This window comes from Genypterus blacodes, unplaced genomic scaffold (assembly GCF_046128005.1).
Source record: "Genypterus blacodes isolate CSIRO-AG114 ecotype Tasmania unplaced genomic scaffold, CSIRO-AGI_Gbla_v1 ptg000102l_1, whole genome shotgun sequence".
NCBI classification, from domain to species: Eukaryota; Metazoa; Chordata; class Actinopteri; order Ophidiiformes; family Ophidiidae; genus Genypterus; species Genypterus blacodes.
This window is the reverse complement of record NW_027466906.1, coordinates 27,846-41,597: the sequence shown is the minus strand read 5'-3', so window position 1 is coordinate 41,597 and position 13,752 is coordinate 27,846. Positions and strand designations below refer to the sequence as shown.

General features: G+C 47.9%; 1 protein-coding gene and 1 long non-coding RNA gene across 5 annotated transcripts; one reads left to right on the top strand and one right to left on the bottom strand.

Moving 5' to 3' along the window:
* Positions 1-662: 662 nt before the first annotated feature.
* On the bottom strand, positions 663-9,724 carry LOC143008312 (phosphatidylinositol 4-phosphate 5-kinase type-1 beta-like). Of its 4 annotated transcripts, none has more exons than XM_076160007.1 (14): positions 9,597-9,724; positions 7,804-7,998; positions 7,087-7,217; positions 6,859-6,976; positions 6,624-6,776; positions 6,239-6,535; positions 2,754-2,941; positions 2,560-2,640; positions 2,431-2,479; positions 2,145-2,229; positions 1,909-2,049; positions 1,725-1,830; positions 1,480-1,579; positions 663-889 (listed from the first exon to the last, which is right to left on the bottom strand). In XM_076160007.1, exons 2-14 carry the CDS (start codon positions 7,873-7,875, stop codon positions 857-859), a joined length of 1,554 nt encoding a protein of 517 aa, XP_076016122.1. In that variant the 5' UTR covers positions 7,876-7,998; positions 9,597-9,724; the 3' UTR covers positions 663-856. The 4 variants fall into 4 exon arrangements, with proteins under 4 accessions (XP_076016122.1, XP_076016123.1, XP_076016124.1 ...); XM_076160008.1 differs by having other exon boundaries at positions 8,955-9,718; XM_076160009.1 differs by having other exon boundaries at positions 9,298-9,718.
* LOC143008313 (uncharacterized) lies at positions 3,767-4,851 on the top strand. Its single transcript, XR_012964580.1, has 3 exons — positions 3,767-4,109; positions 4,452-4,573; positions 4,618-4,851. It is a non-coding gene; the product is annotated as an uncharacterized LOC143008313 (long non-coding RNA).
* Positions 9,725-13,752: the final 4,028 nt, after the last annotated feature.

Here is a 13,752-nt window from a genome sequence, read left to right as displayed (position 1 = left end):
AGGTTCTGAGGTGAAACAAAGCTGAAACGGGTGAACGAATGATTCCTGTGCTGGTCTGACTGGTTTGTCTGGTTTCAGGCTGAGACCCTCTGGCACAGCTGAAGGAAACCTAATACACACACACACACTCCAGGATCCTGCTACAATGCCCTGCCCCCCCTCCCGTGTGTTTACATGTAAACATCTAAGTGTATTTGAATCCTTCTATTAATAAAGAGAACAACAACAAAATGACTTTAAATATATTTCATGTTTATTTTACAAACACAGGCTCCTAGTGTTGCTATGATACAGCTTCAGGCTTGTCAATCTCTCACAATCACAATCAATTTCATTTAATTTCTCGTAAGAAACATGGACAGAAAAAGAAAAAGAGCATAAACTCACAATTCAACACAAAGAGAAATAAAACTGGCAGCTAAAGAAATCAAATCCTAATGAAAATAAAGCTGCACCAGTTTTCTCCACACAGTGATACAACAGACGCACATTTAAGGTCAAAAGGTCACGGAGTGCTTTGTAAATACAGCATGAGGTCGTTCCAGCTGTGATCTGAGTCCAGATGCAGATAAACACAGAGAGGAGCGCTGAGCCTGAGCAGAGACACACTGATGATGACGGCAGCAACAACAACACCTCACAGTGTTTCAGTTCACACACACATCATTTAAAATCACATCTGCAGGGCCTAAACATGATCAGGTTGGGGGGGCAGGGGCTCTGCTCAGGGGCCCTCACATGCTGGAGCCGGCCCTGGGTCTCTGTTGAGGTGAATCCATCTCAGTTCTGACAACATTTCTATCTTACAAAGTGTTACTTCAGCACTGAGCAGGAGGAAGACTTCAAAGGTCAAAGGTCAAGGCGGAGAGGCTCCATCAGCTGGTCGATCCTACTAGAAAAGAACAAAAACAGTGATAGATGTTTCCGGGAGTCAAAGAGCTTCAAACAGAACAGAAGTGTGTGTCAGAGTTGAAAGAAGAAGTGGATCAGACTCACACACTTCAGGTCACAGTGTTAAGATGTAAACTTCTCTGTGTTTCTGTAGTCTGTGGTCTTAAATGAGCTGAGCCGAGCTGAGCCTCCCTGTAAGCCTGAGTCAGGATTATGAGGATCAGGAATCCAGGGTTTCTTAAGGTTTCTCAGATTCAGCTAAAGCGGCTGAGTCATGATGATGTAACCGACGGATTCACGCGCCAGAAAAAACCACAAACTTGATTCTATGTTAAGATGTAAACATGTTAAGGTCTAACACAGGTTTACATTATTCTCTGTCCGTGGTGCTGCTCCCCTGTACTGCATGTGTGTGTGTGCTGTACTCTGTGTGTGTGTGTGTCTGTACCATCACACACTCTGGAGCCTGAACGCGGCTCAACAGCGCCCTCTGTGGTTGTAGTTGTCATTACACTCTGAGATTTTTAAAAAGTATGAGAAGAATAGTCGAGAAGAAAATGAATGAGTGAGAATTTAAAGGTTTCATACCAAGTATTCATCCCACTCCGATTCTGATTGGCTGCTGCTCATGCAAGGCAGAGGGTCGTCCAGAGCGACTGTAGAGCTGCTGGAGGCTCGACGCGCCTCACTGTGACACAGGACAGAAACATTGAGTTGTTTGACACACACACACACACACACACACACACACACACACACACACACACACACACACACACACACACACACACACACACACACACACACACACACACACACACACACACACACACCTGTTATGGGCCTCTTCCTCTTCAGGTTTGGGGGCTTTGAAGGAGACTCTGTGGCCCGGCCCCCTGGGTGTGGGCAGGAGGTCCGGCTGCTTGGAGGAACTAAAGACTACAGGGAGGGAGAAGCAGAGCCTCAGTCAGGGATCAGGCTCAGTTTAGATGAGGCAAAGCTGGATCTGGGCCTCACAGTTAGAGTCCAGGTTGTCCATACTCCGGGCCTTCATCTCCTCCCTCTGCTGCTCCTTGGCTGCAGCCAGGATCTCCTGAGACGCTGACTTGGCTTTGTACAGCGACGACTTCTTCCTCTTAGACGACGCTCCTCTCACAGCTGAGAGGCACAAAGCAAACACACACTCAGTCCCAGTGAACACACGCACACACACACACACACACACACACACACACACGTAGAAAGGAACTCACGCTGGATCCTTTTGAAGACTGTTGAACCCATGAACTTCAGGAATCTGTCTGCATAGAAGCCGGGCCTGTGAACCGACACCGTGTCCTGTACCACACACACACACACACACACACACACACACACACACACACACACAGTACAAACAATATAAAGTACTGTAATATGTAAGTGTGTGTGGGCTTTGGTGTTATTATGATTGAATCAGGCTCTGGGTTTGAGGCTCATGGAGCTCTGGAGGTTCTGGACCGGCTCAGCTCGTTCTACAGTCCACCTATAGGCACCTACCCCATCATGGACCAGAGCTTTCCACGAGTGTTCCACCTTCTTGATGAACCTGAGGGAACAAAGAAACTCATCACTCATCGCCTCTCTCTCTCTCTCTCTCTCTCTCTCTATGTGTGTGTGTGACTTCACCTGTAGGACTGCAGGATGTCAATGATTCCCAGGAAGATGAGCAGGTTCTCATCTTTATGCTTTGCAGGGATTCCGCCCAGTCTGAAGGTTTCACATGGACAGAAGAGTGCAGCTAGGTTACTGTGTGTGTGTGTGTGTGTGTGTGTGTGTGTGTGTGTGTGTGTGTGTGTGTGTGTGAACGTGAACTCCCTCACGTGTCGTCGTCGTCGGCCACGGGTTCAGGGTCCTTGACGTTCCCCTGGATGGACTCCAGGGCGGTGGAGTAGAGGACTCTCTGTCCCTTCCTGCTGTCCCCTCGGGTCCCTCTGCTCAGCGTCCTCCGGTCCAGGACGTGGATCCCCAGCAGCAGACTGTAGTCCATGATCTTGAAGCTCTCCAGGACCTGACAGACGACCGGAACAACGTTTACAGCTGACCGAGCTCCATACAGGAACAAGCATGAAACTTAGCTTACTAGAGTTACTCTGCTCGTTAAAGGAGCTCAAATCACTAAACTTCAGATTTGACCTCGCGGGCCGGATAAGATTGTAGCGCGGGCCGGATGTTTATCCTACATCCTCGTTACATCATCAAGCCTCTTCCTTCCGCCGTGGAAACGACGCATGCGCATTTGTGTCTCCGCTGAGCGTACGTTTCCAGTTTGGCGCCGTCGCACCGATGACGACGATGACGTGTGTGGACTAAACCAAGACGTGTGTGGACTGAACCAAGCCGTGTGTGGACTAAACCAAGCTGGGCACAATCACACACAAACACCAACCTCACCCCAACAGATACATGGATATAAATTGCAACTCTGACATTTAAATAATCTTGTTGTAGTTCGTCAATATGAGCCAACCTTTAGAAAGAGACAATACCTCTTCCAAATTAAACATGTCCCCCCCCCCCACTCAATCAGTCATGGTTTAACCCGGCTCAATAAAGTTCACCTGGAACGCTCTGCCTTTCATTCCCCCCCAACAAGACCACAGCAAGACACAAGAACCAGATCCTCCTGAGCCCACAACAAGAAGATGGCAGCAGGTGAGTATTGCTCCTGATCCAACAACGAGATGACAGCAACAGGTAGGAACTAAACGCTGCTGATGGTGACTGACACACACACGCACACACTGCTCTGTGTTCTATCTGTGTTTGTTATTTTCCATACAGGCCTGTGAGCCTTGACTCTTTGGGTCCATGTGTGTTGGCGTGGCTGCACACGCTCAAACTGATACAAGGGTGTTTAGGGTTCATGCATTTTAAGGTACGGCCATTTTAAGGTTTAAGGTTTCTGCGTTTAAAGGTTTCTGCGTTTAAAGGTTTCTGCGTTTAAAGGTTTCGGCGTTAAAGGTTTCGGCAGTTTAAGGTCTGGTTTCTGCAGTTTAAGGTCTGGTTTCTGCAGTTTAAGGTCTCTGCATTTTAAGGTTTCTGCATTTTAAGGTCTCTGCATTTTAAGGTCTAAGGTCTGGTCTCTGCATTTTAAGGTCTCTGCATTTTAAGGTCTCTGCATTTTGAGGTCTGGTTTCTGCATTTTAAGGTCTCTGCATTTTAAGGTTTAAGGTCTGGTCTCTGCATTTTAAGGTCTCTGCATTTTAAGGTCTGGTCTCTGCATTTTAAGGTCTCTGCATTTTAAGGTCTCTGCATTTTGAGGTCTGGTCTCTGCATTTTAAGGTCTCTGCATTTTAAGGTCTCTGCATTTTAAGGTCTAAGGTCTGGTCTCTGCATTTTAAGGTCTCTGCATTTTAAGGTCTAAGGTCTGGTCTCTGCATTTTAAGGTCTCTGCATTTTAAGGTCTCTGCATTTTAAGGTCTCTGCATTTTAAGGTCTCTGGTCCGATTTCTGCATTTTGAGGTTTAAGGTCCGATTTCTGCATTTTGAGGTTTAAGGTCTTGTTTCTGCATTTTGAGGTTTCTGCATTTTAAGGTCTGGTTTCTGCATTTTGAGGTCTCTGCATTTTAAGGTCTGGTCTCTGCATTTTAAGGTCTCTGCATTTTAAGGTCTCTGCATTTTAAGGTCTCTGCATTTTAAGGTCTCTGCATTTTAAGGTTTAAGGTCTGATTTCTGCATTTTGAGGTTTAAGGTCTGGTTTCTGCATTTTAAGGTCTGGTTTCTGCATTTTGAGGTCTCTGCATTTTAAGGTCTGGTTTCTGCATTTTGAGGTTTAAGGTCTGGTTTCTGCATTTTGAGGGCTTGGCATTTTAAGGTCTGGTCTCTGCATTTTAAGGTTTCTGCATTTTAAATGCAGAAAGTTAGTATAGGTGCCTCCCAAAAATCCAACCCCTCGTCCTCGCCGTGGGAGGTGGGAACAGGTGGATCCAGGTTTGAGTCCAGACCGGGCTGCATCATGCTGGGTAGCTTTGCTGTGCGGCATGATGCAGCCCGGTCTGCACTCAAACCTGGAAACCTCCTGGCTAACGGGGCTCTGGTCAAATTGGTTACAATTGCACTTTTTAACTAGCATTAACATTGCAACACTTTTGTGCAGGTGTTATACCAAGCGCCCCTGATCCCTCAACAAGATGACGAGGCAAGAACCGAACGCTCCTGATCCCCCCCCCCCCCAGCAAGATGACGGCAACAGGTAAGAACCAAACACTCCTGATCCCCAACAGTTCAAGCATTGAAATTGCCACACTGTGTACTGAAATGTCAAATGGGTGAACATTTACAGCGGGTAGGCTCATCTTTAGCGGGTAGGCTCAGCTAGCATTAGCCTGTTTTAGTAGATTTCACTTTCTCCCATTTGGACTCCAGCATCACTCTGCCCAGTAACAGTCTAAAGGTCAAACTGATTCCCTCCCAGCCCGTCATGCCTGGTGTCTCCACTGCAGGGCACTGTAGCAACCTCACAAACTCCTATAGTGTAACGTGGTAACACAGCCATCATGCTGATGGAAGAACCAGGTCCGAGTCCTGGTAGGAGTGTCTGGTTCTTACAACGCCGCCCTGCAAACACCTACAGATCTAACAATGACCTCACACCATTTGATGGAAAAAGGCTGAAACAATGCATTTTTAGAAGGCTTCCCCTTTAGCTACCATTTCACTTAGGTTTGACTGCATTTGGAAGACGTGTGTGTTTGTCTCCCATAGGTCTGTGACCCTCCCTCCCTCTTGCCAGACGAGCTGGACACCAGTTAAGGTTCATGTCAACCACATTTTGTCCATGAAGCAGCAGGAACTTATTTGGATTTTACATTTCAGAACTGTAATTCAGTAAAGTGGTAACTATCATAAGATTGAAAATGGAGTTCTGTTTGACCATCAAGGCTTCATGGTTTGGTCAAAATGTTTAAGATGGTATCATAGTTGTAGATATACTCTGCCTTGGTGTAGGTATGGACTCTGTGCCCTCTAATCCTGTGCAGAACTCTCCTCCTGTAGTCCCACACATAAACACTCCAGCTTAAAGGGGTTAACTTTGCCTCTACCAACCAAACTTACAGTAGAAGTTCATCTGAAATCTGACTGTAAACAAAGTCTGTTAGTTTATAAAGTTACATAACTGAAGTGGAGCCTCATGGTTTAACATTCACTCCATGTTTACTGCCGCTTAAGCTCTAATACCAGTCAGGTGTTCTTTCCTCCTGTTGTTTCTGGCTGTTGGTGGGGGGTGGGGGGGGCATGGCCCACAGTGGAAAGTCGAGCTTATGTAATGTCATAGAAACACTGGAGCCAGGGACCAAAGCCTCACCCGACAGTCCCTCTGCAGCGTCTTCATCAGGGCGTTGTAGGTTTCGGCGTCAAAGTGCAGACCCTCGTGCATGTCCTGGAAGTCCAGGTCTTTGAAGGTGGGCGAGGCCTTGGTGCGCTCTTTCCGTGAGGCGCGGCGCTTGTAGGAGGAGCCCTTCAGGTCGTACTTGTAATGCATCCTCATGGCGCGCGGCAACACGTTGTTCATCACCACCACGCGCACGGTGACGCCGCTGCACTGGATGCAGTACAGGCCGTAGAACTTAGGCAACAACGTCCTGGGGTTCTGGTTCAGGTTCTGGAATGGAGACAGGACGGAAGTGATAAGTGAGGAAGAAAATCGGGTGTTTGATTGAAAGTTTGTTTGTGGTGTGTGTGTGTCTCACCATGTAGTAACCAGGGAGCAGCTTCTGGAGGAACTCTGCCTCTTTGGGCTCCACAGTCTTGATGATGAACTCGTCATCGCTGGTGAGGTAGAACCAGGAGCTGCTGGCCCCGGGGTTGGACAGCTCAATCAGAGGCTCGTTACAGATGGAGTACTGGAAGACACACAGCGACACAATCAGCTCCACGTCTGACCACCGGGCTCTGAATGAGTGGCACGTTGGATCTCTGCCTCACCAGGTAGTCGTCGGGTTTGATGCCAAAAAGCTCTCTGAAGTAACGGAACGCCAGCGGTGCGTAGGTTTTCAGTCGAAAGTCTGGGAAGTGATGAGCCGGAGTCAAGTTGCTCCCCTCACTGCAGACGGAGGCAAAGCAGGACGGATTCATGTGAGGAAGAGGCACAGATGAATAAACATCTCGGCCTCTATAGACCTGGAGAAGAGAGTGTGGGTCTGTGTGGGGCACCTGGGCAGGAAGACGCTCTCCACCACAGAGAAGTCCTTGATGAGAACGTCTCTGTCGGGTTTGGAGCTCAGGTTGCCCACGCCGTACCCGATGCCCAGCTGGATGGCTCCTTTCAGGGCCGCTGCCGTTGGCTGCAAACCACAGAAGCTCACATAAACAAAGGGCTTCACAAAGGAGAGTTCTTGTTTGTTCTTCCTCATTGCGCTGAATACGGTAACACCATTCATAGAGTTCTGAGAATAAGAGGAAGCTTCAAATCAACTGGTTCCATAACTGAAGAGGCCGTTTGTTTTTGTATCACCTGAATAAAATAAAATCATTTAAATTGAAATGAATTCTGAGTTTTTTCTTCCCCACCCAGCTGTAACTTGAGGCTATGAACTCACACACACATTTAGCTGCATGGCTGACCACATTTACATATTTCTTTGCTTCCTTTCTCCTCACATCCTTTAACTGAAGAATGTAAAATCTATCAAAAGCCTGAAGATAAGCTTTATATTGATTTCTGAGACACCTTGCAGTTTTTCTTGGCGTAAAGTCCAGAAACAAAAACACAGAAAAGCTCCATCCTATCACTTTAGTAACATTCACATTAGTATTCAACACTTAAGATGTTTTCTTGCACTCAGACATATAAACTCTTTCACATAATGGAAGTTTTAGACAAATGTTTCGAAAACAGGGCTTTAATGAGGCCTAATTCTGTCCTCTTACCTTTTTGTGGTCCTTCGAACCTTTGGAGCTTCTGGTTCCTCTTCCCACTTTGTCTACGCTTGTAGCTGACATCTCTGGGACAAAGACAGTGTGATGAGAGGGAAGTGTAGAGGAGCCTTCACTTCCTCTTTCCTCTGCGTCAAATGAGCAAATGCAGAGACTTTACCCAACCTGCATGTCCCACTTACAGTGCTCCTACAGAGAAGATGATGGAGAAGAGGAGTTAGATGATGAGTTTAAAAGAGCACAAGCCCAGTTAATCAGCCGTCCTGGGTCCAGGTGAGTGTGTGTACCTCTGTGTTCCAGCTCTGCCACCTTCTGAAGGCTTGTGGTTGAGTTGTTTGGGTCTTAAACTCCACACACACACACACAATAATCCCATGAACCAACCCTTGATCCCAATTAAGAAGGACTGGAGAACTCTTATGGAGCAAGAATTCCCTCTTTTATAACACAAACCACAATGGACCTCAGTGCTTCTGCTTACATGTTCATCCTGCAGGTCCACTAACAGCTCAAGGTTATTCAAGGTTATTCATTTAGATTCAGACATCTGACAGCAGCTCAGCAAGCCGAGTGGAAACAAGTAGACCAAAACCAAACCTGGACCCTGCTGATCCTGGATACAAAACAACAAAACCTCACCCAAAACAACTCAGAACAGTTCCGATGCTTATTGTCTCATTTGAGATGTTCTAATGTTGGATAAGGGCGTCACATCTCTTCCTCCATAATGAGGATGATGATGCTGGTCATGATGAAGCCCTGATTCCTCTCCGTGGTGATGTAATCATGCAGCCACAGCCCAACGTGGGAGCAAACGTGTTTCAGGCTTCAGTTTGCTTCTCATTACCTAAGAGATTAAAGGCAGCACGTTCCTGCCTGAGTCTCTGGGACAGAGGTTCAAGTCCCACTGGGGACAAACACAACAAGCAGCATCGTTTATACTGACAGGCTCAATAGAGCTGCATGTTAAAGAGACCAACCGAGCGGGAGGAGGAAGTAAAGTATAGTTACTTCATAACTCAACTCAGGGTTCATTTGAAAAGAAACAAAACAAATCTCGCTCTCGCTCTCTCTCTCTCTCTCTCTCTCATGGATCAGAGCTCTGTGAGAGAGAGAGAGAGTCTGAACCTAGTTAAAGTACTTACGTGAGGACAGTTATGATCCCCCAAATCCCCCTTTTGATGCAGCTGAAGGACTTTAACTGTAGTCTAGTTTGTAAAGGGAGGAGTCCAGTCCACAGGTTTCCCTGCTGCAGTGAGGCGTCTCACCTGGATCAGGTCCCTTAGAGTTCACATGAACACAGAACAGATCTGAACCGCAGTATAAAGAAGGTCTAGAGTCCTGAGAGATCCACAGCAGGATCACGTCTGGTCCGTGTTCCCTCCATGTGTAAACACTTCACATGTTTCCTGCTGTTTATGAGTCACGGTTCTCGTAATCAGATAACACATTAACACTGCTACCTCTTCCTCCTCTTCCTTCTCTTACCTGTGATTCTTGCTCTCTTCCTGTTATCAGGACATCAGGCTGGTTTCTAGTGCAGCTCCATGCACATACAGTACCTGCTGCATGCACACGTATGTGCTGCTCTGCATTCATGTCTGTGTGAGCGAGCAGCAGAGGAAGTGGAGCTGCTTCCTCCTGTGAGAGCAGCAGCTCCTCTGCCTCCTCACACACACACACACACACACACACAAACACACACACACACACAGAAGGCAGCAGGTGGTTCCATCCTTTCAGAGTGAAGTTGACAGAAAGAAGTGAAGACATTTTGTTCTTCTCACCGTGAGCGGGCATGATTCTGTGAGGAAGAGGAGGGATGAAGGTCAGAGACGGAGGGACGATAGAAGATGTTTCCTCCTGTGAACTCTGCTGCAAACTGTGGAGAGAAGCTGCAGAACATCGTCACCACTTCCTCCCTTTGGCTTCTGTGTGTTGGTCTCTCTCTCTCTCTCTCTCTCTCTCTCTCTCTCTCTCTCTCTCTCTCTCTCTCTCTCTCTCTCTCTCTCTCTCTCTCTCTCTCTCTCTCTCTCTCTCTCTCTCTCTCTCTCTCTCATCCTGTCATACTTTAATTTTAGTAGCATTCCTTCAGTTGTTAACCAGTTTGTCTTTCATTCTTTTAAGCCTTTTTTTCAAACTTTAAAATACATTTTTATTCCAGTTGAGTTTATATTTGATGATACATTCTTCCTCATCATCATCATCATCATGTTATATATGTGTGAACATACTGCACTAGTCTGCACTTGAGTGAGAACATCTTGTAAATCTGTAGTGAACACATATCAACCCTTCTGTGTGTGTGTGTGTGTGTGTGTGTGTGTGTGTGTGTGTGTGTGTGTGTGTGTGTGTGTGTGTGAGTGAGTGAGTGAGTGAGTGAGTGAGTGAGTGAGTGTGTGAGTGAGTGAGTGAGTGAGTGAGTGAGTGAGTGAGTGAGTGAGTGAGTGAGTGAGTGAGTGAGTGAGTGAGTGAGTGAGTGAGTGAGTGAGTGAGTGAGTGAGTGAGTGAGTGAGTGAGTGAGTGAGTGAGTGTGTGTGTGTGTGTGTGTGTGTGTGTGTGTGTGTGTGTGTGTGTGTGTGTGTGTGTGTGTGTGTGTGTGTGTGTGTGTGTGTGTGTGAGTGAGTGAGTGAGTGAGTGAGTGAGTGAGTGTGTGTGTGTGTGTGTGTGTGTGACCGGTAGGGGGAGCTGCTGCCTCTCCTCTTCAGTGTGTGACATCTGCCTGGATCAACCACAGGCCTGCACCTGTGTGAGTGACAGCAGGTTCAACCGGGCCAAGTTAGCAAAAAGAGGCGGAGCAACAAAGCAAAACAAATATGAGGTCATAGGGGGGAGGATTAAATTAAATTAAATTAAATTAAATTAAATTAATTTAATTAAATTTAATTGCTTGTGTGTGTTTTGGTTCCCTCTGAGTCACAGCTCAGGTGTTAACTGTGATAAATCATCTTCATCATTCTGTAAACAGTAAAACAGTCCTGATGGAGGTGAAGTGGTTGTGATGGCGGCGAGCGTCTGAGTCAGAATCAAAGAGCGTCTTTGTGTGGCGAAGACAAACTGCTCTTTGAATTGTTTGGGCCTCACACACACACACACAAACACACACACACACACACACAGAGTCGACTCATGAAGGCTGAAGGCTCAACCGCCACTTCCTGCTGCCCATGATGAGACATAACCGTGAGTCTGCGTTCTGACTTTACTCTTCTTCTGCTCATCTGTGTGTTGCTTTGATGTTGTGCCTTCTGATCCGCCCACATTCTGACAGCACGGACGTGATTGGTCGGTTGGTATCATGTTCATCTTCTTCTTCTTCTTCTTCCTGGCTGTGTTTGTCTTTATTCCGTGACTCTTCCCTGTTGGCTACAGACTTCTGATGGTTGTTGGCGTTCTGTGTGTTGATCCCCTCCGTGTCCTGATCCTGCTGGCGTGTGTGTGAACATGCTCAGAGTGTGTGAGCATGTGAGCCTGTGGTGTGAACGTATTCATTTCTCTCTGAGCTTCGTGTTAAACATTCCTGACGCACACGCAGCATGTATGTATGTGCTGATCAAAGCACGTTCACGTGATCCTGTGTCGCCCTCAGCGCCCACGCATGAGTGCAGGCCACCGCCGCCGCCCGGCTCTCACAATGGACACGCTTCAGTCTGAGGGAGGGGGGGGGGACAAAGCCTGACATGTTTACACGCCAGCAGTCTCTCCAGAAAGACATTCAAACACACACACTGACTGATCCTTGTTTGGTATAAGTCGTACATTTGAGCACCTCCTGTTCTTTTCTCGCACATTTCCTGTAGGAGTCCTCGCCGAGCGCTGCAGCTGCGTCGACTTAGCGAGCCGCAATAAACCTGTCTGCAGTAAAAACAGAGACAGAGCGTCGACGGTTCCCACCGCCCGACTGTTAAAGCAATCATAAACTTTGTTTGCGTGCAGAGCGTTTCCAAACAGATGTTACCCAGAATGCCTTTCTGCTGATAGACTGAAGGAACCCCTGCAAGAAACAAACCAACAGGAATAAACCAAAAGGTGAGCGTGACGTCTTTATCTGTACATCGATCCTGGGTGCTGGTGCTGCTCTGCGTGTGCGCGTGTGTGTGTGTGTACGTATGTGTGTGTGTGTGGAATGTGACATTGTTCTGCTCCTTGTGGATCATTGTTGGTTCTCTTAATGCTCCTAATGCGCCGCTCTGCTCCCACCAATCACAGAGGCCGCGTGTAAACCGGCGAGTCAAGCGTGATGACTTTCCCTCACGGGGGTTTGGAGGTCAGAGGTCTGGGGGGCCTAAACAGCTGGCGGGGGGTCACATGACAAGATCACGGCTGGTATGCGGGGCGACGGCGTGCCTGTGCGGATCAAACACGCAGGGATCCAAACCCGCCGCACGCAGGATCCAGTGTGTTTGTGTAGCATGATTCCCATTACACAAGCTCCAGCACACACACACACACACACACACACACACACACGCACACACACGCACACACACACACATACACACACACATACACACAGGCTTCAGCACGTGTTGTTGTTGTTGAGTCAGAGACGATTTATGACCTTTGATCGATTTAGTTGACGTGAGAAAGCGCGGCTGAGCGACCGACTGGACCGGAGCCATAAAGGATCAATCATCTGTGCAGCTCTGGGGATTCTGGGTTCTGATTGGTTCTGTTCTCTGCCGCTGGCTTCAGACTCTGTTTTGCTCCTGATGCAGGAATTCTAAACATTTCACAAACACAGGAACATCTGAGCTTCACAGTGACAGAACCAGAACAGAACCTGACCGGGTTTCTACACACAGGAGGTTCAGACAGAGGCTCGGACTAAAGGTATCTGAGAGAAGGGAATCATCACATCTTTGTTTGAATATTGGGACATTTCTTATTTATCTGGGTCCAGTCTGAAGCTCGGTGTCCCACAGGGCTCAGATCTGGATCCTCTGCTGTTCTTCTTCTTGTTTACATGAATGTCAAAACTTCACTTATACTTAAATGAAGACAATAAATACATTCTCCTTATCAGCATGAACACAGCAAACCTCATGTAAACACATCATGTTCCTGAACGCCTCATATTGGTGTAAACACAGCAGGCGGACCCCAGACTCCTCTTCATTCTGTCCTTGAGTGAAGCTTCACCTCCTGTCATCTCTGGATCTGTGCTGAATAAAGAAGCAGATCCAGATCCAGATCCATAAAGACTCCGATCATCTGCGACCCATGACTTCTAACCCGGCGTCCCAGAATGCCCTGGCACCTGCCGGGCGACCTGGTCAGGTGATTAGGGTGAGTTACTATCAGGGGAGCACGCTGTCATGTCGCCTCAGCCACAGACTTCCTCCTGAGAGAGGCGGAGCACTTAATGAGGGAAATACCCAAAGTTAAACCGAGCATGGGAGACTCAAAGGGGAGAGCGGGGGAGGAGAGGGAGGACGGAACGTGAGAAGAAGAGGAGAAGAGAGAGAGGGGGACTCACATGCTGAGTCCTCTCTCTGTGCCGCGGCTGTGAGGGTCTCTGGCGTGAGGATTTGGCTCAGAAGATTAAAATCACATTGCCAGGGATTTCCACACGGCCGCGGTGAGAACCTCGGATCTGACCCGGGACCAGAGAGGACCAGAGAGGACCAGCGAGGGACCAAAGAAGAACCAGAGAGGGACCACAGAGGAACCAGAGAGGGACCAGAGAGGGACCAAAGAAGAACCAGAGAGGGACCACAGAGGAACCAGAGAGGGACCAGAGAGGGACCAAAGAAGAACCAGAGAGGGACCAGAGAGGAACCAGAGAGGGACCAGAGAGGGATCACAGAGGGACCAGAGAGGAACCAGAGAGGAACCAGAGAGGGACCAGAGAGGGACCAAAGAAGAACCAGAGAGGGACCAGAGAGGAACCACAGAGGAACCAGAGAGGGACCAAAGGGGGGGACACCAAGCCAGAGCTCT